A 22500-nucleotide genomic window follows, 5' to 3' on the forward strand; every position below is an offset into this window, starting at 1 on the left:
TTAGCTTCTTCAGCAGACAGAAGCCCCAGGCAAGATGAGAGCGACTCACTTGTTATAGAAGCCTGGGAGGTTATATGCAAAACTAAGACATGAAGGATACGTCCTCATTACAGTTCTCTCCCCCAGTTAAAGCTGTCTTCCACAGTTGCTAATTGGCTTGCTAAGCTACTGGCCTTAAACTAGGACACATCCCCATAAAGTTCACACTGCTTACTGATGACTCAAAGTATATATTGCATACTAACCATACTACAAAAGTGTGTTGAGTAAGCAACACATTTAAACGTACTATCACATCATTCATACTGAGAAGCAGTCATCTATAATATATATATGCCATTTAGCTGACGCTTTTATCCAAAGCGACTTACATTGCAGTGAGTGCATATATGGTCCCAGCGGGAATCGAACCCTAAGCGTTGTTAGCACCATGCTCTACCAACTGAGCCACAGAGGACCTCATCTGTAGATCAACCATGATGTTCACGGTGATTGGTTACATTTCGCTAATGCCCGCCTTCCTTACCTGCTCCATTGAATTGTGGGACTAAAATCGGAAAGGACTTCCTGAATAGTGTGTAGTGAATCATACCACATGAAAAGGCAAATCGAGTATGCCAAACTGGCATTGTGAATATATAATTTTCATAAATGTTGTATATTGCAAAACTTTCTAATCCTGAACTTTCGGGATGTGTCCTAGTTTAAGGGCAGTAGCTTAGCAAGCCAATTAGCGACTGTGGAAGACAGCTTGCATAGAGAAAACGGCTACTAAATAGGTGGCGATATGAGAAGTCAGTCAAAGCCCTCGTTCTACCTTCTTCAATCCCCTCTCTCTCGGTGCAGTATCTCTCTCCTCTCTCTCTCTCTCTCTCTCTCTCTCTTTCTTTTTCTCTATCCTTTCTCTCCCTTCCACCCACTCCTCTTTTCTCTCTCTCTCCATCTCTCTTTCTCGCGTTGTGTTCCTCCCCCGTCACGTCCCTCTTCCCCTTACCCCCCCCCCCCCCCCCCTTCCCCTTACCCCCCCCTCTCCTTCCATTACCACCCCCCCTCCTTCCGTCTTGTTCATCTTCTTAAAGATCTACCCTTTTGTTTACCTCCTTTTTCCTTGTTGCTTCCCCATCACATCCACTCAGGCACAATCTCATCTGTCTCCCTCCCCCGCTCTCTCCCCCTATGTTCAAGTTCAAAGTTCAAGTTTATGTGATTACATCATATACAAGTATACATGCCTGAGGCAGAGCAGCTTGACAACATCAATCAACATCAACAATACAGCATAATAAATATAAAATGTAAACATAAATATGAGCACTAAAAGTAGTAACGGTAAATAACAGTAGATACAGAAAATACAACAATTCCAACTCATAACTTATGGGTTATAAGACTGTTGATGCTTTATAAAGGAGGTCTAAACAAATAACCAATAGTTTATAAAGTCAATATAAATCAGTTGTAAACCCTTTATAACGGGCACCTTAATGTACAGTATTACCGGGATGATTTATACACAACTAAAGATAAACATTGTAACATCCATGTTCTTTTGTTTTTTTTCTTCAAGCTTCAATCACCACTGCCCGCTTACAGACTGTACAGTATTTCAAACTTGTTGACGTAAATGTATTATTTATTCTAATTGAGGAAAGTGAGGATGAATATAATAAGTTTCTATTCTCCCTTTATGCATCCAAAAATAATGTTGCAACAAATTTGATAACAATTTGTATACAACCATGAAATGAGAAAACTCCTACTCCAGACATGGAGAGTAAGGGAGGTCGGTTTGCTGCTAATTTAATTTGAACTGTGGGAAGATATGGCCTCCAGAGAATTTACCATGATATATAGTTATCCCTTACTAACAAAATGCAAATCTGTATTTATTTGTCTCAAAACATTGCCCTGGGGTGCCAACCAATATGAGACAGAGAATGACCTGCATGTTTTACGATAGCTAAGAATGTCTGTGTGCCTGTCTGTCTGCCTGTCTGCCTGTCTGCCTGTCTGCCTGTCTGCCTGTCTGTCTTACTGTATCTGCTATGATGACAGAGCGAAGCAATACCAACACACTGTTAGACTGTGTCTTCTTCACTTCCTGCAACACAGACCAACAAAAACAAACAAAGCTTCATCTGTAAAACACAGTTTACTGAACACAGACCACAGCTAGTCATCATCAACTGACCCAGTCTCAGTTTACTGAACACAGACCACAGCTAGTCATCAACAACTGACACCTAGGCTTCTAACCTAGGCTCTGTGTTCAGAAGGACCTCTCTCTGTCTCTGTCTCTAAGAGTCAAGTTCAGGACAAGGACAGAAGAGGCAGAGAGAGAGAGACAGAGAGAGAGAAAGAGAGAGAGGGGGGGGGGGTAGGAGAGAGAAGTGAGGAGAAAGGTGCACACACACACATACATACACACACACATACATACACACACACACATACACACACACACACACACACACACACACACACGACCGCTGGGTCAGTGCTCCTCATCCCTCCTATTAGTTAATGTGTCACTCAAACCCCCAGCAGCAGCATGTCAACAGGCTGATAGTAACACTAACCAACAGGCTGATAGTAACACTAACCAACAGGCTGATAGTAACACTAACCAACAGGCTGATAGTAACACTAACCAACAGGCTGATAGTAACACTAACTAACAGGCTCGTACTGCAGGAGACAGAGGAGAGGAGAGGGGGAGGAACGTGACGTGAGAGAGGGGATGGAGGGGGGGGGGGGGGGGGGGGGGGGGGAGGAAGCCCTCAGTGACTCACTGTGAATCACCAGTGGTAAAGAGGGAAAGAGTGTGTGTGTGTGGGGGGGTTAATCAGAGAAGAAGGGATGAAGGGAGGAAGAGAGAGAAAAGAGAGGAGCTAATCAAGGGATAAGGAAAGGGGTAGAAAAAAAGGAGGAGAAAGGGGATTAATCAAGGGAGAGAGCCAAAAATGGAGAGATTGACGGGAGAAAGGCGATCAGAAAGGAGGAAGAAAAGCTGGAGAGCTAAGACCACGTAGGAACAGGGAGGTGAAGTGCCACCAGGCGACCAGGGAGTGGAGGACTGGCAGGAGTACAGGTTTACCATCAAAGAAAAGCCATTAACATCTGACAGATGGGCGCAGCTCCCCTCCAGGGGAGGAAGTCTGAAATAAGGCCGTCTGTGAGCTCCTGTAGACCAGACACACCTCGTTTGTGGGCACGCCATCTGTCACTAAACGAACATGCTGCTGGGTGGCCATGGAAGGGGCAGGGCAGGGAGAGGGCATGACTGGTACGGTCAGAGAGTCACAGACACCGACAGCTTCAGCAGACTGAGCTGATGGATAAAGGGTTGGGAGTCACAGCGGTGCAGATGTTTAGCATATTGTATGTTGTAGTTGCCGTAGTAATCATATGAGTCATGGTATTGGAACAGAACCGATATACAGATGCCCCAACAACACATGTATAGAACCCTGCTTAAGTCATGGGACAGCGATGCTCTATTCTCCAAAGGTTTGGATTTGAAACAATTAGAAACAATTACTGGGAGGTTAAAGTAGAGATTCTGAGCTTTTATTTGAGGGTATTTGTGTACATATTGGTTTCTCCATTTAGAAATGCTAAAACACGTTTTATACATAGGGCACCAAAAGTAATGGGACAATTGGCTGACAGGTGTTTCTGGTAAGTCAGGTGTGTTCTGTCACATCATATGTGAAGGCAGAAGAGAGCTGTCAATGTCTAGTATTGATTCTAGGCTTTGCGTTTGCCTTTGGAGTTTGTTATTGGTGTCTGTCAACATGAGAACCAAAGAGGTGTCAATGAAAGACAAGGAAGCCATTATTAGGCTGAAAAATCAGAAAACCACAACAATATCAGAAACATAGCCAGAATCACAGTTTGGAACATCAATAAATAGGAAGAAAAAAACAAAAAACTGGTGAACGCACGAAGAATGCTCATCATAATTAAGAAAACCCCCAAAACAACTGTCCCACAGATCAGGAACACTCTCCAGGAGGTAGGTGTGAGTGTGTCAGAGACCACCATCCGCAGAATACGTCACCAGCCAAATTACAGAAGCTTCACTGCAAGGTGCAAACCACTAGTTCTCAAATTGGGAGGATAAGAGTCAGATGAAAAACAGAATGGAAAAATCTTCGCCTCATCCAACAAAATGTAGTCTACTCCCACCTTCTGTCTGGCTGAGAATTTCGACTCTCCATCCGAGAAGTATCAGCCTGAGAATGGCTCTCAAGGAACACACACACACTTTATCTCTCTCTCTCTTTCTCCCTCTTTCTCTCTCACACACACACACACACACACACACACACACACACACACACACACACCTTCCCTGCTCTCAGCCGGTAACACAGCAGTGTGCCCAATTTATCTCTTGAAAGAGCCCTGTACAGTTCCAGCAAGACAAGCTGACACACATGCACGCGCGCACACACACGCACGCACACGCACACACGTAGGGAGAGGCTGAGAGGGAGAGGCTGAGAGGCCAAGTCACTGTCCCCCCTGGGGCCAATTCATACAGAGATCTCCACTGAAAACTGAGGAGCTGTGAACTGTTTCCTTCTGTCCCTCGCCACTCACACACAGGTCTGACCATGGCCTCCATCTCCTGCGTCCTAGGACTTTTCAGTCACACAGACTAATGCATGCGAGGGGGCGCGCGCACACGCACGCTCGCACACCACCAGCAGCCTAGGAAATTAAAATATGGTTAAAAGAAATGGACGATACAATAAAGATGTGTGAATGATTGGTGTATGATGACCAGGAGTGAGTCTAAGCAGCGCGCAACCTCTCCACCCTCAACTCCCAGTGAATGAAGAGAATTAAACGCCCCTATCTCTCTCTCGTCTCACTATCTGATGATCAATTGGAAGCAACGCCTCAATAATCGACACCGGTACTGCAGCTTGAATAAAATAGTTTCCTGTTGTATAAGGTACGAATAGGCTATGGTCTATGAACGATGTCACCTGACACGTAAGAGTAACTCGATAATGACAAACTACACTATCAAACCGTTATGACAGGTTTCAGCCGTTTATTAGGGCTATCAGATTTATACTATTGTGCAAAATTGTAATATTTAACAACTGTTGCTTGGCACACCTGTTTCTCAGATCAATACAAACAGACTTCTGGTAGGAATAATATCCAGCTATTCATGTAATTGCAACCCTATGTCGAATTGGCAGTGGCACTAAATAGTTTGAACCACTTGCTCTCCGATTTAAACAACACAGTCAACATCTCAAAGTGCTCATGCTTTTACTCACATGTCTGAGTTCTTGCGTGCGGTCTTTCATGATCACTTCAAGGTAACAATAACACACTTATCCACAGGCTCCCGTAATACAGGCGGCTCTGTGAAGGTGATGATGATGATGGTGGTGCCAGTTTCTCCTATCGTTCTCTATCTAGGCTTATCTTATTTCTCCAAGGAGCGGCAGTCAGCGAGATGCGAGAGCGGCCAAATCAGTGTCCAACGGACAAGAGTGCGCGTTTCTCGCCTGGGTGGGAGCGTGACTTCACCACCACTCCTATTATGGAAGGTGGGACCACTTGTTACGGCGTGACGCGCATGAAAGGTGAGGCGAGGCCACCCGCTTTTAACCCAAGATGTCCCAGTCTCAGTAATCATGGCATTGGGGTGTGGTATTATCATATAATTTAAGCTAACAAAACAATTTAGGGGGGGAGGGAGGGGGCTGAGGGTATATTTTACGCGTCCCGCAATGATAGTCTGACGACACAAATCCAAAGGGGAGATCAAATATTCGATTAGGAAAATTCATCCAACAGGTTGTATAAAAATAACGCCCTGTTGAGCTAACGATGGTGTGGAAGGAATTTCTGTGCGAAATTACATGTGACAGGGCGACCTCTGTGGGCAGGTGAAGGAACTTGAGACAAGACCAGGTGCAAGTAGACAGGTGTTTAATTCCCACTCCCACACAGGTGTACAGTGGCAGTCTCTCACAAATACTTAAAATAGAATCTGCACTGTGAGGGAAAAGAACATCAATGATATGATGGGGGGCAAACAGTCAGTGAGCTGACGCTGCTTTCATACAAATACAGTGAAAAAAAAAAAATCCTTCTTCTAGCATTGTGACTGCCAATGGAGCATTGATTACTTTATCTTATGATAACTGATGATTCACTTACTTAAACAAATGTATTTGTTGTAAGTTGCTTTGGATAAAGGTGTCTGCTAAATGCCATAAATGTAAGTGTAAATATAATCTCAATCCTGTGGTTCCTCCACTGGCATGGTTGGTGTCGTCTCTTCAGGCTACATCTTAACGGTCCCTCCTAAAGACCTCTTCATCCCCACTACCCCCCTGTGCACGTTGCTCTCCTGTAAATCAATTTAAAAAAAAATCTTCCTTTGTTCTAGCATTGTGACTGCCAATAACCCCTGGTTCTAGCATAGATTAATTGTTCTTATGATGACTGATGGATAGATGATTCACTTACTTAGACAAATGTACTTGTTGTAAGTCACTTTGGATAAAGGCGTCTGCTAAATGTCTAAAATGTCAAATGTAAATGTGTCAGTCAGTCTGTGGAGAGACGGGGGTCAGGGAAGACAACCGCTCCATGCATCTCACTTCACCTGGGAAGTGACAATCAACTGACCTCCCATTTATATAAACAGACAAATCACAATTTTTGTCTTCCGTTTATCAAATTGTCTAATTTGTCCCATTCCCAGAACTGAATAGAAATGGATGTTTGGAGTCCAAGTCTTGGTGGTTCTGTCTCCTCTGACCACGCAGTCCAACCGTGTGGAACTTCAGGGCGGGACAGACAGACGCTGGCGAGGACGTTAGAAGTTGGGTTTTCTCTGGCGCCCAGTGTACTTTGTGTCTGCTCGGACCTCCCTGCAAGAAGAAGAGACAGATACGAAATACTTAATATACTTAATACTTAGATACTTAATACTAAAACCTCAAAATAATAATAATAAAGAAAATAATTATAATAAAAACAAATAATAATAATTAAAATGTTCCTTTTAGGGGAGGGTTGAAGCAGGGAGAAAAAATAATAATAAAGGGACTAGAAATGATGCAAGCAATGCTATCGAAGAGAATTACAATTACATTTTTTCAAAGCTGATCTATCTATCCAAAATGCCCTGTTAATGTCCTAACTTATATAATATGAGAACTGATGACAACCATGTTGTGTCACGTCTGCATTTCTTTTGCTGATCGCTCCAAGTCTGGCTGAGCCGTGCAGGGTCACATGGTTGCCCAGTAAGCCCAGTTCAGGTACGGTACATACCGGCCCTGTCTCCTCCTCCTCTCCTTCTTCTCCAGGATCCAGTCTTTGCCCTTTTTCGCTGACTTCCCCTTCATGTTCTTGAAGCGAGATCTTCACAGAAACAGTGAGAGAGAGAGAGAGAGAGAGAGAGAAATAAAGAGAGAGAGAGAGAAGGGGGGGGGGGGGGGGGGGGGTTGGGGTGTGATGAGGTCATTTCTATTTCTATTAACCCGAAAACCCATTCATTATGATGCTTCATTTTGTAGCCAATCAACGTGTTGTTGCTAGGTAAACACCACATAGAACACTTGGAACACTCTAGGTGGTGAGTGTTCCGGAACTCTTTGGCAGGTGGTTGAGTTAACACCACATACTGTACACATATGATCTGCATCATAACTGTGGGACTGGATGGAACCAGCGTGTCAGAGGGAGGAAAAGCTGCAGGACGGTAACTCTGGTCAGGCAGGGCGACAGCCCTCTTGTCTCTCTGGGTCCTAAAGCCTCTGTCAGGACAGGGGAGGCTTGGCCTGCCCTGAGCAGAGGACCAGACCTGACCTGTCATTAACACCATCAACTTCTCAATAGGACAAGCATTAGAGTTAAAGGTACACTTCACCATTAGCAGAGTTTTATAGTCGTAGTATTCCAGATTCTGTGTGTAATCTTGTTTCTGACGTATTCATGTCGATATTCCATACCACCATTTAAGTGGAAGTGCTCAAATTGAAGATGTTGTTGTCCGAGATCTTTCGTTCCATCTGAACAGAACGGTGGTAGAAGAGGGCGGGGTATTTGTTTACCTCTGTCCTGTGAACTGGACTTGGTTTGGGACGCCCCGATCTACTGTCTCTGACCCCAGCCCCTGAAACGGAAGGGGACAGAAAGAGTTGAAACATTTTCCAGACAGGTTAGAAACATCATTATCAGAAATGTCCTCCTCCTTCCTTTCCACTCCTCCTCACCTTGGGAAGGACTCCGGACATCCCGGCAAACAAACACAGGAAGAACCTGGAGGGAATCAAAAATGGAGGTCAGTCCATGTTGAAAAGCAGCCCAGACCCAATCCACAAAATAAAAACATTAAAAAAAAGAAAACGTCTCCAGAGATGACATTCACACTCCTGTGAAGTTAGCAGTATTGTAGCAATTACTGTTGTCCTGATTACTATAATAACTGGTAAATAAAGAACACCCTATAACTCTTTAGGCTGATCAAAACAACAACAAAAACATGGCTTTGGAAGCGCTGCTCTACAGGACTGACTTCTTGGCCTTGGTGCTGTTAGGGTAGTCCACCACCATGCCTCCACTGAAGCCTGCCTTCATGGCCTGGGAGGTGATCAGCTCCAACTGGGGAGGGAGGGAGGGAGGGGACACCACAACCACCATCGTTCGGAGGAGGAGAGGGAGGAGAGGAGGAATGAGGAGTGGAAAAGAGAGGGAGGAACGAGGAGTGGAAAAGGAGAGGAAGAGAGAGGGAGGAGGTGAGTTAGGGACCCAACAGAGGAGAGTGTACATTTCCATTTCCATTTTAGACATTTATACAAAGCGACTTACAACAAATACATTTGTTTAAGTAAGTGAATCATCTATCCATCAGTCATCATAAGAAAAATTAATTTATGCTAGGGGGCTATTGGCAGGGGCTATTAGGAGTCACAATGCTAGAAGAAAGGAAGATTTGTTTAAAAATGTATTTACAGGCGAGAAACTTGCTCAGAGTAGTGGGGGATGAAGAGGTCTTTTGGAGGGACAGTTAAGATGTAGCCTGAAGAGATGGGTCTTCAGTCTACAGCAGAAGATAGGTAGTGAATATGTGTAGATATGAATGTACCTGTTCAGAGTTCTCAGGGTAGAGCTGAAAAACCGCACGACCACCTCGGGACTGAAGGAAAACAAATCAGACAAGAACTGAGCAGTGTGTTTGATCACTTAAACCAACTCTGATGAGAGGCTGCCAAAACATTTGTTTTCTAAAATGCTAACAATTGTCTCTTGAATCATTTGTCTCACACATTCGCAAATCATATGTCTTTGAATTTCAGGGATAGGAGGATGATTTTACATGGACTCAAAACATGCAGTGACTGTTCGTAACAGAGACCTTTAGGGACAACACAGACACATCAAAGACAGCACACAGAAGGACATCAGACACCACAGAGGGACATCACAGACACCACATAGGGACATCACAGACACCACACAGAGAGACATCACAGACACCACACAGAGGGACATCACAGACACCACACAGAAGGACATCACAGACACCACACAGAGGGACAACAGCTTACCAGTGAGGAGTACAGAGAGCTGAAGAACTTGTAGAGCCTCTTAGGAGGGCTGTGTGTCTTTTTATCAGCGTTACAGAGCCACTGGAGAGCAGAGATACTGAGGAGGGAGGGAGGGGGGCAGACAGATGGGGAGGGAGGAAGGAAGGGAGGGAGGGAGGGAGAGAAGGAGGGAGAGAGGGGCAGACAGTTGGGGAGGGAGGGAGAGGGGCAGACGGATGGGGAGGGAGGGAGGGAGGGACGGACGGAGAGGGGCAGACAGTTGGGGAAGGAGGGAGGGAGAGAGAGGGGCAGACGGATGGGGAAGGAGGGAGGGAGGGAGAGAAGGAGGGAGGGAGTCAATTCAAATTAATAGTTGGTGTTTTGGATCGAACCAGCGACCGACCGATTGCTGGCAGACCTCTCTAACCTCTAGGTGACCTGCCGCCCCTAATAAGTCCCCAATAAGAATCCCTTACCTGATACATCCATCAAACGTGCCGGGCCTGAAGGGCATCCCCTCGCCCATGTCCCCCAACACCAGATCCCCCTCCACCTCCCTGTCGAGAGCCACGTCTGGAGGAGACAACAACACAGCAATGGAGAGGAGAGTCATTTGACAGCTTATCCACGTGCAAAACAAGGTGTCTCATTAACCCGTGACTTTTCAGGTCACTAGGCTTCCTGGGTTTTGGTCCAGGTCATTGTGCATCAATTCTTGACTTGGCATGGATCTGATGCTGTGGGGGGGAATCGCAGATGGGCTACAAAAGGGGGTCCAACCCAGTACTAGCAAGGTGTACCTAATAAAGTAACAATAACAATAATGTTCTTAGAATTCTTTGGATGCCATGCTTACCCAACATGGCTGTGCTGATGTCAATCCCAACCCAGCAATGCCCCTCCTCAGACAGGTAGTCTCCGCTGAGCCCAGAGCCGCACCTAAATGGGACATCATGGCCAACCCAGCGTCAATGTTACTGTTCCCACAGGCACCATCTGACTGGCTTCTCTACTTCACACTGACTGAAATAGTCACAGTGAAATACACTGTTTTTCTTTTCATTTTTTGGAGTGGGGGCAGTCCCAAGGTTATATTTTTTTCTTTACTGGATAGAGACAGGAAAGTAAGGAGGAGAGGGGATGTCAGCAAGGCATGGGCCAGATTCTGACGTGCACTGTAGGTCGTGGTGCTAGACCACTGGACCGCCCCAGGCCAAAACAAAATACACTTTGAGGTGGTTGGCGAAGAGGGACCCTCCACATCTCCTCTTGGCCAGGACCGATACACACCCCACGTCTAGCAGGAAACACGGCTGGTCCTCGGGCAAGCTGAGCAGCTCCACCGCCCTCTCTGACATCTGACTCTGGATCTCAATCATTCGAGAGCTGGAGATCGAAAAATAACAAAGTAAAGACTCTACTCTGTTTACATTGAGTAACCTTTTGCCTATCTATGCATAGTTACCAAGGGAATAGCATGAACACATTATTAGGAGACACATTTCAAACCCATGACGTACTTCTGAGAATACTTCTTGGCCTCGGCTTCATTGTAGAACTGCAAGATTAGAAGAAATCAGACACTCTGTCAGGTGTGGCTGCACTTCTGGTACCACCTTTAATACCAACAGACCAAGATCAACTGTGTCGGACGTACAAAACAGTGACATTTGGTGACGACATCAAGGTATTTTGGCAGAAGAGCAGTCCTCCTACTAGCTAGTCTAGCGTTAGCTGTTAGCCAGCTAACCAGGTTGTTTACTGTCGTTAAAACCATTTAAAATGTCGTACTAACCATTTCAGGCGGGGCCATATGCTCGGGTCGACGACAACTGGAGGCCATGTTTATTTGTTATGCTAGGACAGATGTATGAATTATAATTTAAACCCCCAAACTGAAATGTTGTTGTCGTGTACTACAGCTGGGAACGGTCCACACTCGTGACGTAATATTCCAGCGACAAGAACGTGGATATTTCTTTTAAAGGGACAGGAGACGTTTTTTGAGCTGAATGCACTGGCCTGTCGCTGGAGTTTTTAATGGTGGTCTACAGAGTTGGATTTCTAGTCTCAGTGGTTCCCAAACTTTTAACAGTCATGTACCCCCTGTAGGTTATTTTGTAGCCTAATTGATATTCTATGAACATTATCCCTTACATATTAGACATTGTGATAATATTATTCTGTTGGATAGGGTGAATGCATTTATTTTTGGTACTGAGACTGCAGTCGGCTATTCAACAGGACTGTTTGGGAAGGGAAATCAGATTTATTTCGCATACCCCCTAGAACGATCCACGTACCCCCAGGGGTACACGTACCCCACTTTGACAATAGTGGTCTTAGAGTAATACATAATCAACTCACAGCAATCTAAATATGAGTTATATCATAGTTTAGGTGATTTCAGATTTTCAGAACTCAATAAACCACAAACTAATAAGGCTGAAGAATATCAAGGGTGTCATAACAGTCTTTATTGCTAGTCCTCTGTAGCAAAGACATCATCATAACATTATGGGAGTATGAACATGTAGGAAAACATATTTAAAATGAAAAATTTGGGAAGAAATGGAAAAAAAACACTGTCAGTCATTTAGGAAAAGAAAGCACTTCCTTACAAACCCCAGACACGTACACAATAAATTAACATTCAATCGCCAACTCTGTAGGATGTGATGGCCTCCAAATACGGTGACCGAAACACGGCATACGAACCTTCTAACACGGTCCGAGATAAACCTTCCTGTCGGCTATGAGGCCGTCACACGTCACCTGCTTCGTTCTCATGTGCCGGTCTCTGACTAGTACAATATAGGCCATTTACCTGACGCTTTTATCCAAAGCGACTTACATTGCAGTGAGTGCATACATTTCAGTAAATATGGTCCCAGCGGGAATCAAACCCACGACCTAAGCGTTGTTAGCGCCATGCTCTACCAACTGAGCCATACAGGACCACAATGAGGGGGATGCTGAACAGAGTTTACCAGCATGTGACCACTTAGGATCTGCACGCATCGGTATTGTAATGAGCGCTCTGCCACAGCTGCGGGGGTGAGAGTGAAAAAAAATGTATTTGAGAATTTCATCACGTTATAATGCAGTACTGAATAGGAGGCATTTCATCAGTTGTTAAGCCTAATACATATGTAGGCTTTATGTAAAAAAACAACCTGCGTGGCTAGGCAAACGTCTAGGCAAACGTCTAGGCAAACCTTTGAACCACAACTGTCTTCTGTTTTTGGCTGCCTTTAGTTTTCCGTTTAGCAGCACCCTTGGTGCGAGTGCTCAAGGCGGCTGGATTTTTACTTTTCCCCTTGTTTCTCTGTGGACGGGGATTGATAAAGGATTGTGCGATGTCTGCCACAGCCACGCTCACCTTCAGTAAGGACTCAATGTCAGCACACAGATAAGAGGCGTTCATTAGTTTGTCCACTTCCTCTCTCAGTGCCGCCCGTGCAGCTGTGACGAGCTTCTCCCTGGCATCCTCCTCGCTCTGCTCCATTTTGGCCTCCAGCTTCATGGTGTTGTGACTGTCCTCATCCACGCGCGTGATGTCCTCCTGCTCGCTGGTGTCTTCATGCTGTCCCATGTGGTCCTCGCTTCTTTCCAAAGTTTTCAGATGAAGTTCTGAGTTAAAATTCCCCTTTGCCAAGTAGACATAGTTACCGATGGTGTGTTCCGTGGGGAAGTATGCCTTGTCACCCTCATGGGGCTTGCATGTGTCCTGTCCACAAAGCTCAGTTGAGACAAACTGCTTCAGAGCTCTTTTTATAGATGGGACAGACGTTACCCCTAACGCCACATAATCGTGAATCTTTGTCCTCACTTCTGGGTGTATTTTCCTTGACAAGCTGCTCCCAGAGTTGACGCTGTGATTTTCGTGAGCTCCGGCAACTGGGAATTTGACGTGAATAAACGTTGATGAGGTCGGACTGGTTTTGGACAGCGCCTCCTTCAGCTTACTCATGGCCTCTTCTTTCTTCACCCTGGAAGGGTCCTGAGCCACACTGAATGTGTCATACCTTAACAAATAAACAAATTGTTTTATGAACATATGCTCAAAGCTTAGTTTTATTTGATAGCATTGCTTGCATAATTTCTAGTCCCTTTTTTCCCCCTGCCCCAACCGTCCCTTAAAAGGAAAATTGTAATTATACAGTACCAGTCAAAAGTTTGGACACACCTTCTCATTCAATGGTTTTTCTTTATTTTTATTATTTTTACATCAAAACTATGAAGGAACACATATGGAATTATGTAGTAAACCAAAAAGTGTTAAACAAACCAGAATATGTTTTATATTTTACATTCTTCAAAGTAGCCTTTTGCTTTGATGACAGCTTTGCACACTGTTGGAAAGGTGTGTCCAAACCTTTGACTGGTACTGTATGTTATTATTATTACGTTTTATTATAAATTAAACTTTATAAATTAAACTGCTCTTTAGATTGAGGTGCAAATTGACTTACGCTTACCTTCTGACATGCCGGATGAAAATCTTTGCTGGGCAGTCCACCTTCTCATTTCGTTCACGGGATCTCCTCCTCTTGACATGTTCCGAGGGCTGTTCCTACACAACAGATTTGTCAATAAATAAAGTATCTACAGTCAAGGTCACAACTGAAGTGGAGGTCTATCCAATCTTCATGAGAGAGTCGTAATAACAACTACGGTACAGCCTAGGGTAAGCTGGAACCTGGTATTTACAAAACGGAGAGAAAGGAAAAACTGCTAACAGTGTATACTGTCTTACCTCTAAGAATTCAACACAGCTTGTAACTACCTAGTACAATGAATCTCCAAACCAAAGTGTGATCATGCAATTACCAGATAATTACACTTTTAAAATAAACACCGGCCAGTAGAGCATGAGTCCTACCCACCTCCATTTTGGAGCGTCTTTTGGGCGCTTTGCCATGCTGGCAGACTAGGATTGTTCTCTTTTCGACACAAAGCGGTACATTCTCCGCATAGTCCTCCACCTGCCAGAGCAGCCTTCTTTTGCTCAAATCTTTCTTGTGATAAGACCTGGAGACGATCACAAAAAGTTAAGGAATATGAAAATGACATCATGCATTTTGAAAAAAGAGTACGAAAAGCCTTACCCACGGCTCTGCATTTCTGTCATTCTATCAAATTCGTATAGATAGAGATTCGTAGAGATATTTCATATGCGTACCATGAGTTGAAAGAAGTGGAAGATGCTCTGGTAAGGTTCTCTAGCAAGGTCCCCAGCTCCTCCTCAGATGCCACAGTGCCAGACACGTAGCCGTCACTCTGACTGATCAGTGTAAAAGTATGTGGCATCCAGGCCAGATCTGGTCAACGCAACAATGACAACAAACATCATGGCGGGGTGGGGGGGTGGGAGAGATCAGACATACAGCTGATCTACATTTCCATCTATGGAAATTTAGCAGACTCCTTTATCCAAAGCGACTTACAACAAATACATTTGTTTAAGTAAGTGAATCATCTATTCATCATGATCTAATGTGTAATTATACATTACTAATATCATTAGTAGCCTACACACAAAACACTGGGCAATAGGATGCCTATCCACACCTTGCGCTCACCTTCATCAGAAGCAGAAATGACAGAGAGGTCTATAACCTCTTCTCTGGTGTCACATTCCATGGCGGAGCAATGCAACTCAGTCTCTGGTTGAGAAAGGCAAATCATTCTCACGTTTCCTCCACTTCAGCTGTTCTCTTGTAGGTAACATGAAAAGGCAATGTTATCAGTGTAATGATAACAATTGGTTGGGTGCTCTTTTTGTAATTGGCTGCAAGGGGGGGGGGGGGGGGGGGGGGGGGGGGGTCGTCCAAATAGCATAATGTGAATGATTATGTGCGTGCCCAGTAAATGGCTGATTTCAGAGTATTTCTAAGATGCTTTGCTGACTCCCTCTACTACTGTACATTGCAGGTAAACATATTGGTTTGCATCCTCTTTGATGTGGGTTAGAGGGTGATCGCTAGCTAGCAAGCAAAACATGAAACATGAATGGAGCTAACCCAGACATCTCCGGTAGAATGACTGTTCAGGGCTGGCTAGATACTCACCAAACAGAACCGAGCCGCCTGTAATGTGACAGTCCAAAAAGTCCAAAACCCGAGCTTCCCACTTCCTGTCGCACACGTTGTCGTCACACTCGAGCCTCCCAGAATCCTCGGATACGATTGGATTAGCCAGCAAGCGCTTTCGTGACGACTTCCCGTTTACCTCGTCTCTCATTGGACAGCACCTTTTTTACCGGATGCATCGATTGTCCGTGTCACCTCGGTCGTTTTTCCATGGCCGTCGGTGATCCTGCCACGGGAGAATGGCCGAGGTCACCCGCAGGCTGGGCAGCGGAGCGTACAGACTCGCTGCTTTTAAAAGCGCACCGAGTACGCACTCCCTCTCCGGCGCCGACGGTCAAACTGAAACGGTGTCGTCCGCGACCTGTGTCATCAGAGTAAGGACCTGTCGGGTCAAGGTAACCGGCCTGGGGATTGGCGAGTGTCGGAGGGACAGTCGGGCAAGTTCATGCACGGAACCTGAGAGTGAAAACGGACGCTCCTTGACTCGGTTTTCAAGCCAGGAGATACAAGACGAAGCCCAGAGACTTTCCAGGCCAATACATGAGAGAGGAAAGGTGAATTGGACGTTGCCCTCTGTTTGGCCAAGTGTCACACCTTGTGGTGTGCTTTTATTGGACTCTGATGCTACTAAGCCCATACCGGTAATCAAACTAGCAGATGTTCGGGACAGCAAGCTCCTACATGTTCCTCACTCCCCATTTTACCTGTCGCCCAACAATGTGCAACCTCTGTCCCGCTCCCAGGTGAACCTAACGGTTGGCAGGATGACGTGTTGGAGTCATAGGGGTGTTGTTATGGCCACCTTTCACCCTGAAACCAGCTCACCCGAGCAACTGAGAGCGTTCAGCACCCTCATGTGTGTCTCACTGGCGGAACAAGGCTCAAGACTCAGGAGATTCTCCCAGTTGAAACACGAGGCCAAAACATACACCAGGACCTACAGTGGGGCAGGAAAGGGCAAGAAGAGCCAGTCAGACACCCCCCTACTATACAGGAGCAAAACGGCCTACTACGACATCCTCAGAGTGACCCCGAGCGCTACACAGTCCCAAATCAAGACAGCGTACTACAAACAGTCGTTCATTTTCCACCCGGACAAGAACCCGGACAGCGAGGAGGCGACTGTGCGCTTCGGCGAGATCAGCGAGGCATACAGCGTGCTGGGCAGCATCGGCCTGCGGAGGAAGTACGACCGCGGCATCCTCAGTCAGTCAGACGTCCACGGGGCGGGAAGACCCTCCTCGGCCGGCAGCACCAGGGCCTCTGGCCCACAACAACAACAACAACAACAGCAGCAGCAGCAGCAAAGGTCCCACCGGTTCTATAATGCCAAGGGGAAGACGATATTTGATTTTGACGCGTTTTACCAGGCGCACTACGGGGGTCAGCTGGAGAGGCAGAGGGAGATGAGGGCGAGGAAGGAGGAGCACCTGAAGAAACAGCAGGAGACCTACAAGAAGTGGAAGCAAGGCAAGATGATTGAGGTGACGTTGGGGGTGCTGCTAACCGCGGGAGGGGTACTCTTTCTCAGTCTGTTCAGGCCCTGAAGGACATCTTTTATTCTCTTCAGATATATTTATTCTTAGGAGCTGTTCTCGAGCTGTCCCCCGTGGAGGTTGTGTTTTTAGACGCTTTGGAGCCCGGGCCGGTTGAAATGTTGCACAATGCTGGGATGTTTCTCTAATTTTGTTTTGTTTTCAAGCACCTCATTGACTTTGTGTGGGAGTGGGTGTGTGTGTGTGTGTGTGTGTGGGGGGGGGGGGGGGGGGGGTGAAGGAGGTGAAGGAGGCCTGCTGTCTTCATATAGTCTGATTATTAAGACTGAAACAGGATGTAGGCCTAAGCTTAACTTCGCTTGGACACAAACAATTACACACACACACACGTATGTACTTGCGTAGTCTTACAAACTGCTGTGGGTTGTTTAAGGGGAGATGTACAGGAGCTGAGAGACACCCTGTCATGGAACCTGCCCAAAGCCACCGCTGGCCTTGTGTATGAATGCTTTGTTAATGAAAGAAGAGCTACTCAGTGTACGTGTAGGAAAACTGGGTAATGGCAATCGAATAGAGGCAAAGAATAAAGGCTATTTTGTTCTATTATCCTTCATGAAAAATCAACCCATGTTTCTCTGTTTCTAACCTGATTGTTGTTGTCTCTCTTTCAATCACCATCCAAATGTATCAAAGTAATAACTACATTGTTAATATTTGGGCTTCGTAGTGATTGCAATTAAACCGTAAGATATACCAGCTTTTCATCGTTTCCCTCTTGACAGCAATGTGACTTGGTCATTTTTCCCCGCCCAAGTGAATGTTTGTACACTAGATGGCGCTCTACTCCATAACACTGGGAGATGCTGCTGAAGGAAAGATGCTACGTTTACCTGCGCTAACACAGATGAGAGGTAGTTCATACATAACAGAGAAATAAAAGACAAGTCCACTTGTCACAATATACTGTTACTGTATGCTTTGAAACACCAGAGACACACATTCGTCTGGTAACAGTTTGTTCACGTGTTTTATTCACAGAAATATAAAGTAGTATGTCAAGCACATCACTTTGTACAAAATTGCACAGACTCTTCAAAACTCAGTCAGACAACAGAAATCAGCAATTTTTTAAGTATCCTAAGAAAATAAGAGGAAGCAAAACTCGGCGTGTGAACAGAGTCTTGTGTTACTGACAGGTCGCACTGAGGATTTCATTGAGAAGAACGAAGATTATACATAAATAAGACTTGCTAGTAGGAAAACGTCATTTACAGCGGCTGAGGAATAAATACTCTTCAAAAATACGATTCGAATTGGCACATGTACCATCATAAACTGCCCCCCCCCCCCCCCCCCCCCCTCCCTCCTCTGCTAGTTTGATATGAGGCCACGGTTGTCTCTACAGGGCCAGATATTACGACCAATATCTAACCACAAATGCAATTCTAATCATTAACCTCACCCTGACCGTGTACTTAACTTGAACGAACGATGAAGCCACCATCTGACAATAGGATAATGCCACCTTTGTCCTTTCTAAAATGGCCCCCGGGTCACTATGACAGGGCCATTAGGACTGTTCTAAGCCACTCCCCCTAGAGTTCAACTGCAGTTCACCCCCCCCCCCCCACACACACACACACACGCACACACACACACACACACACTATCTATGCTGGTCTTTGTATCATCTGGTTACACAACAAAGCACATCTCCTTCCATAGTTCAGATGTGCCTCTCTTCTCCTCAGAAGTGAGTGATCACTCGGGAGGATGGTATGACTTGATATGACTTGAATGCTAAACCAGCACAGAAAGAAGGGGGGGAAACCTCAGAAGCAGATTTTTTGGAATCACTACTGTAGCACATCAATCATCACAAACATTGGGATTATACTGTACCACGCCAGATGTTAGCCACACCCACACAAGTAACCCAGAATAAGAGATAACGTGACAGAGGAAACTCCCGTTCTAAGGTCTCCGTTGTCATTGGTAGACCTCGAACGGCCGTTGGTCGACAAGAACAGCCTGCTACTGCCACCTCTGCATGACCTCTGGTCAGTTATCTGACAGGTGTTTTGTTGTCATCTCACCAGGATTGTTTATGCATTACTGTATATGTGTGAAATACCCCTCTTTCTATCTTGGTTGTCCCCATCAGTGTGTGGAACTGGAAAACGGAAACATGTTGAATGTGTATGTATGCATTAATATACATATGGTTTTTTCAAGTACATATTGAATCGGACTGAATTCCCAGCATATGATTTCTAGTGATATGAATGCATCATGTTGTCACTGGAAGAGCTGAGCTGTGTGATTTCAACAAGGGTCAAAAAGTATTTGAAATACTTAGGGCGTATACTTGAGCTTGCCTGCCAGGCCCAGATGGGCGGGGTTTGCATTTCTGGGGCTGTTCCATTGGTTCTATTGTGCCAGGCAAAGTCAATTAAGCAAGTATTTGTAAATGATTTCAAATACTATTTGAACCCAGGTCTGGTGTTCTGTCAGTTATGTCGTAACACCACCACCATCATCATCATCATCATCATCATTTCCCCATCACTCTAACCTGAGGCCATCACTGCACAAACCATAATATGGCCAAACAGTTAGACTGGATGAAAAGGTCTGTCGGCAGGCGGCACAAGAACCGTTTGGCTGCACACTGTACATTGAAACGTATCTTCCAACTAACACTAAGACACTCCCACCACTGTACTGATGGTAACATTCACCAAAGTGAGAGCAGAGGTTGTTGAAACAGCCCTTGGGGACATGAGCCAGGATATCCGGAACAGACTAGAAGCAGCTTGACAAACATTAGAGGTTATGCTGATGGAGACCCGGAGGGGAAGAACCATTTATTTAGGGTTCTTTCTTCTTTCTTTCTTTCTTTCATTTATTTCTTCTCCCCATCACCGAGCAGGGCGGTGACAGAGGCTCGGTTCCCAGGGAATTGTGGGTAGGGCCGTCAGGAAGTGGTCTGGTGAAATGAATCAAAGCCATATGACTCTCCACTGGACCACTTCCTATTTCTCTCCCTCTTCATCTGTCACTCCATCTATCGCTCTCTCCCCCTCTCTTTCCCTCTCGCCCCCTCTCTTTCTCTCTCTCCCCCTCTCTTTCTCTCTCTCTCCGCTCACTCACACACTAAACCTTAAATCGCCTCTGTTGTTTGTCTGAAACAGTCTGAAAATGCTCACTTCCTTTTCATGTCGGAGAAACAGGAAATTACTCGGGGAAGAAAAACAAACAACCAAACCAACCAATCAAACAACAGAACTGGTGATCCAGTGATATGAACCATCTTCATCAGCAGCGGTGTTCACTCTGCGAATCCCTGTACGCTTCCTGTGTCTCAGCCAATGATGCCTCCCGCCTCAGTAGAAGGAGTACTGGTTCTCCACAGCTCTGGTCCTCCGAGTGCCGTCAGCGTCGTGGTAATCCTCCGACACGCCACCAGGGGGCTCTAGCAGGCGCTCGGAGCTGGTGCTCCTACTCTGCAGCCCCCCTCCCCCTCCTCCTCCTCCTCCTCCGACGCCGCCTGAATCAGCACCACGGGAGAGGGAAGGAAGGGCGGTGGGCGAGGAAGAGGAGCTGGAGGAGAGAGGGGTGTCAGAAGGGGGCCCCGCTGACTGTGTGATCCCAGGGAGGTGGAGTGTGGGCTGGGCCGGGTCAGTCCAACAGCCTGGGTCCCTGGGCGGGGAGGGGAGCTGAGGCACGGTCACATCTGTGTTGTGTGAGTCAGGGGGAGAGAGAGAAGGAGAGAGAGAGAGAGAGAGAACAAAGAGAGTGAGAGAGAGAGACAGAGAGAGAGAAAGGGTTTGTGTGTGAGGCAGAGAGACAAATAATCACAACACAGCACTATAATAATGGTTTACATTCTGATCCTCTTTCCCTGCAGCCAGTCAGCACTTGGATAAAAAGGACCATTCATCAAATTGCTGTATAGAAACACAAGCTGTAGTATGGATCTGCTTTAGAATTATCTCTTGGTGGCAACCAACAACAACAACAACAACAAGTAGCCTATCAATAAAAGCCTTTTACACCCTGTATCAACAACCTACTCAGTGTGTGTGTGTGACTGTGTGTGTAGGCCTAGGGCCCGAGGGCGAGACAGAGGCCCTCTTTGTGAGCATCAGGTTGGGTTGAGGCCTGAGTCTGGGCCTGCATACAAAACCACTGGCTTTCCCTCGCTGCCCTGCACAGGAGGGCATTCATACCATGCCAGGTGGGTGTGTGTGTGTGTGGGGGGGGGGGGGGGTTGTGTTGGCTCCCTCACTCTACGGACAAACCTTGACAATCCATCAAACTTTCACACTTACCAGCCATCCTCCAAGGCCTCTCACACACACTAGAGCAGGCCCTGGCCAGGTCAGTGTTGGGGACACAGGGGGGAGGGCTGTGTGTTTGTGTGTGTGTGTGTGTGGGGACGGACGGACGGACTGTTGGACCTCAGGAAAAAACACGACTGTTTTGGCAACGTTAACAGACTTCTCCACTCAGAGGTTTTTCTGCTCTTCAGGTGTTTTTACGAGCTGTTGAAAGCATCCAGGGACCTTGTTTACAGCCAAATCTCACTCTGTGTGTGTGTGTGTATGTGTGTGTGTATGTGTGTGTGTGTATGTATATGTGTATGTGTATGTGTGTGTGCGTGTGTGTGTATGTGTGTGTCGAACCTGTGGGGGTGCGCTGCACCTGTACGTAGGAGCGCAGTGTGATGTCAGCTGAGCCCCCCGACTCCAGGGGGATGGGGTGGGCGTGGAAGTGTCTCAGCATGTCAGACACCGTGTGGAACCAGAGGTGATGCACGTGACACTGGCCGTTGTCATTCACTGACAGACGCAGGTGCTGCAGGGAGGGAGGGAGGGGGAGGGAGAGAGAGAAAGAGAATATGAATTTAAAATCCCCTTTATTGTGTCAGTACATAACAATGCAACCAGCATCATCGACATCACAAAACATTTTCCAGGCCGTAGGTGCTCACAAACACAGAGAGAGAGAGAGAGAGAGAGAGAGAGACAGACAGACAGACAGACAGACAGAGAGAGAGAGAGAGAGAGAGAGAGAGAGAGAGACAACGCTGAGATGGTTTAGATGAGATTATCCAAAAAACAATTTTCACTGGATTGAGGCTTAACCTGTGATTGAAAATATTGTTTTGTTAATTTTGAGGGTACAAAAAACAGGTGGAGGGGCAAAGAGAAAGAGAGGATAAAGACAGAGAAGGGAGGATTACAGAGAGAGAGAGAGAGAGACAGAGAGAGATGTCTGAGAAAAGAAAAATGCTTCCTTACTTGGATTTATTCATTTCTGAACACA

The 22500-nt window shown here is 46.1% G+C and overlaps 4 protein-coding genes across 7 annotated transcripts in view; 1 reads left to right on the forward strand and 3 right to left on the reverse strand.

Annotated features, from left to right (window-relative positions):
- Window positions 1–5947: 5947 nt before the first annotated feature.
- Window positions 5948–11510, reverse strand: bud23 (BUD23 rRNA methyltransferase and ribosome maturation factor). Its single transcript, XM_083680913.1, has 12 exons — window positions 11374–11510; window positions 11099–11136; window positions 10869–10964; window positions 10435–10517; window positions 10055–10151; window positions 9600–9696; window positions 9137–9187; window positions 8567–8652; window positions 8265–8310; window positions 8103–8164; window positions 7321–7410; window positions 5948–6914 (listed from the first exon to the last, which is right to left on the reverse strand). The coding sequence occupies exons 1-12, from the start codon at window positions 11419–11421 to the stop codon at window positions 6860–6862; spliced, it is 849 nt and encodes a 282-aa protein (XP_083537039.1). The 5' UTR covers window positions 11422–11510; the 3' UTR covers window positions 5948–6859.
- A 531-nt stretch (window positions 11511–12041) lies between these two features.
- On the reverse strand, window positions 12042–15720 carry LOC310812375 (calcium-responsive transcription factor-like). Of its 4 annotated transcripts, none has more exons than XM_083680907.1 (6): window positions 15653–15720; window positions 15164–15298; window positions 14764–14902; window positions 14468–14612; window positions 14060–14148; window positions 12042–13606 (listed from the first exon to the last, which is right to left on the reverse strand). In XM_083680907.1, the coding sequence occupies exons 2-6, from the start codon at window positions 15267–15269 to the stop codon at window positions 12787–12789; spliced, it is 1299 nt and encodes a 432-aa protein (XP_083537033.1). In that variant the 5' UTR covers window positions 15270–15298; window positions 15653–15720; the 3' UTR covers window positions 12042–12786. The 4 variants fall into 4 exon arrangements, with proteins under 4 accessions (XP_083537033.1, XP_083537031.1, XP_083537034.1 ...); XM_083680905.1 differs by having other exon boundaries at window positions 14060–14154; XM_083680908.1 differs by having other exon boundaries at window positions 14060–14154; window positions 15153–15298.
- A 160-nt stretch (window positions 15721–15880) lies between these two features.
- Window positions 15881–17417, forward strand: dnajc30b (DnaJ (Hsp40) homolog, subfamily C, member 30b). The gene is made up of 2 exons (XM_083680904.1): window positions 15881–16227; window positions 16417–17417. The coding sequence occupies exons 1-2, from the start codon at window positions 15913–15915 to the stop codon at window positions 17218–17220; spliced, it is 1119 nt and encodes a 372-aa protein (XP_083537030.1). The 5' UTR covers window positions 15881–15912; the 3' UTR covers window positions 17221–17417.
- A 1383-nt stretch (window positions 17418–18800) lies between these two features.
- Window positions 18801–22500, reverse strand: part of sh2b2 (SH2B adaptor protein 2) — a 13561-nt gene continuing 9861 nt past the window's right edge. Inside the window, exons 8-9 of the mRNA XM_083680903.1 lie at window positions 21858–22029; window positions 18801–20905 (exon numbers count right to left, since the gene is read on the reverse strand). Coding sequence (XP_083537029.1) covers window positions 20556–20905; window positions 21858–22029 — 522 coding nt within the window. The 3' untranslated portion in view covers window positions 18801–20555. The remainder of the gene's footprint in view (window positions 20906–21857; window positions 22030–22500) is intronic.

The sequence above is a fragment of the Argentina silus genome (genome assembly GCF_951799395.1).
Source record: "Argentina silus genome assembly, chromosome: 11".
NCBI classification, from domain to species: Eukaryota; Metazoa; Chordata; class Actinopteri; order Argentiniformes; family Argentinidae; genus Argentina; species Argentina silus.

Bases quoted from the DNA above. Each gene is read 5' to 3' on its own strand.
- bud23 (XM_083680913.1), bottom strand. From the start codon at position 11,421: ATGGCCTCCAGTTGTCGTCGACCCGAGCATATGGCCCCGCCTGAAATG. The intron at 10,152-10,434 runs GTAAGCATGGCA...TGTCTCCTCCAG, and splicing joins CATCAGCACAGCCATGTTGG to ACGTGGCTCTCGACAGGGAG. The intron at 8,311-8,566 runs GTCAGTCCTGTA...GATTCCCTCCAG, and splicing joins AACAGCACCAAGGCCAAGAA to GTTCTTCCTGTGTTTGTTTG.
- LOC310812375 (XM_083680905.1), bottom strand. From the start codon at position 15,269: ATGATTTGCCTTTCTCAACCAGAGACTGAGTTGCATTGCTCCGCCATG. The intron at 14,903-15,163 runs GTGAGCGCAAGG...TGCGTTGACCAG, and splicing joins CATTTCTGCTTCTGATGAAG to ATCTGGCCTGGATGCCACAT. The intron at 14,613-14,763 runs GTACGCATATGA...GATCGTCTCCAG, and splicing joins TCCACTTCTTTCAACTCATG to GTCTTATCACAAGAAAGATT.
- dnajc30b (XM_083680904.1), top strand. From the start codon at position 15,913: ATGGCCGAGGTCACCCGCAGGCTGGGCAGCGGAGCGTACAGACTCGCT. The intron at 16,228-16,416 runs GTGAATTGGACG...TCCCGCTCCCAG, and splicing joins CAATACATGAGAGAGGAAAG to GTGAACCTAACGGTTGGCAG.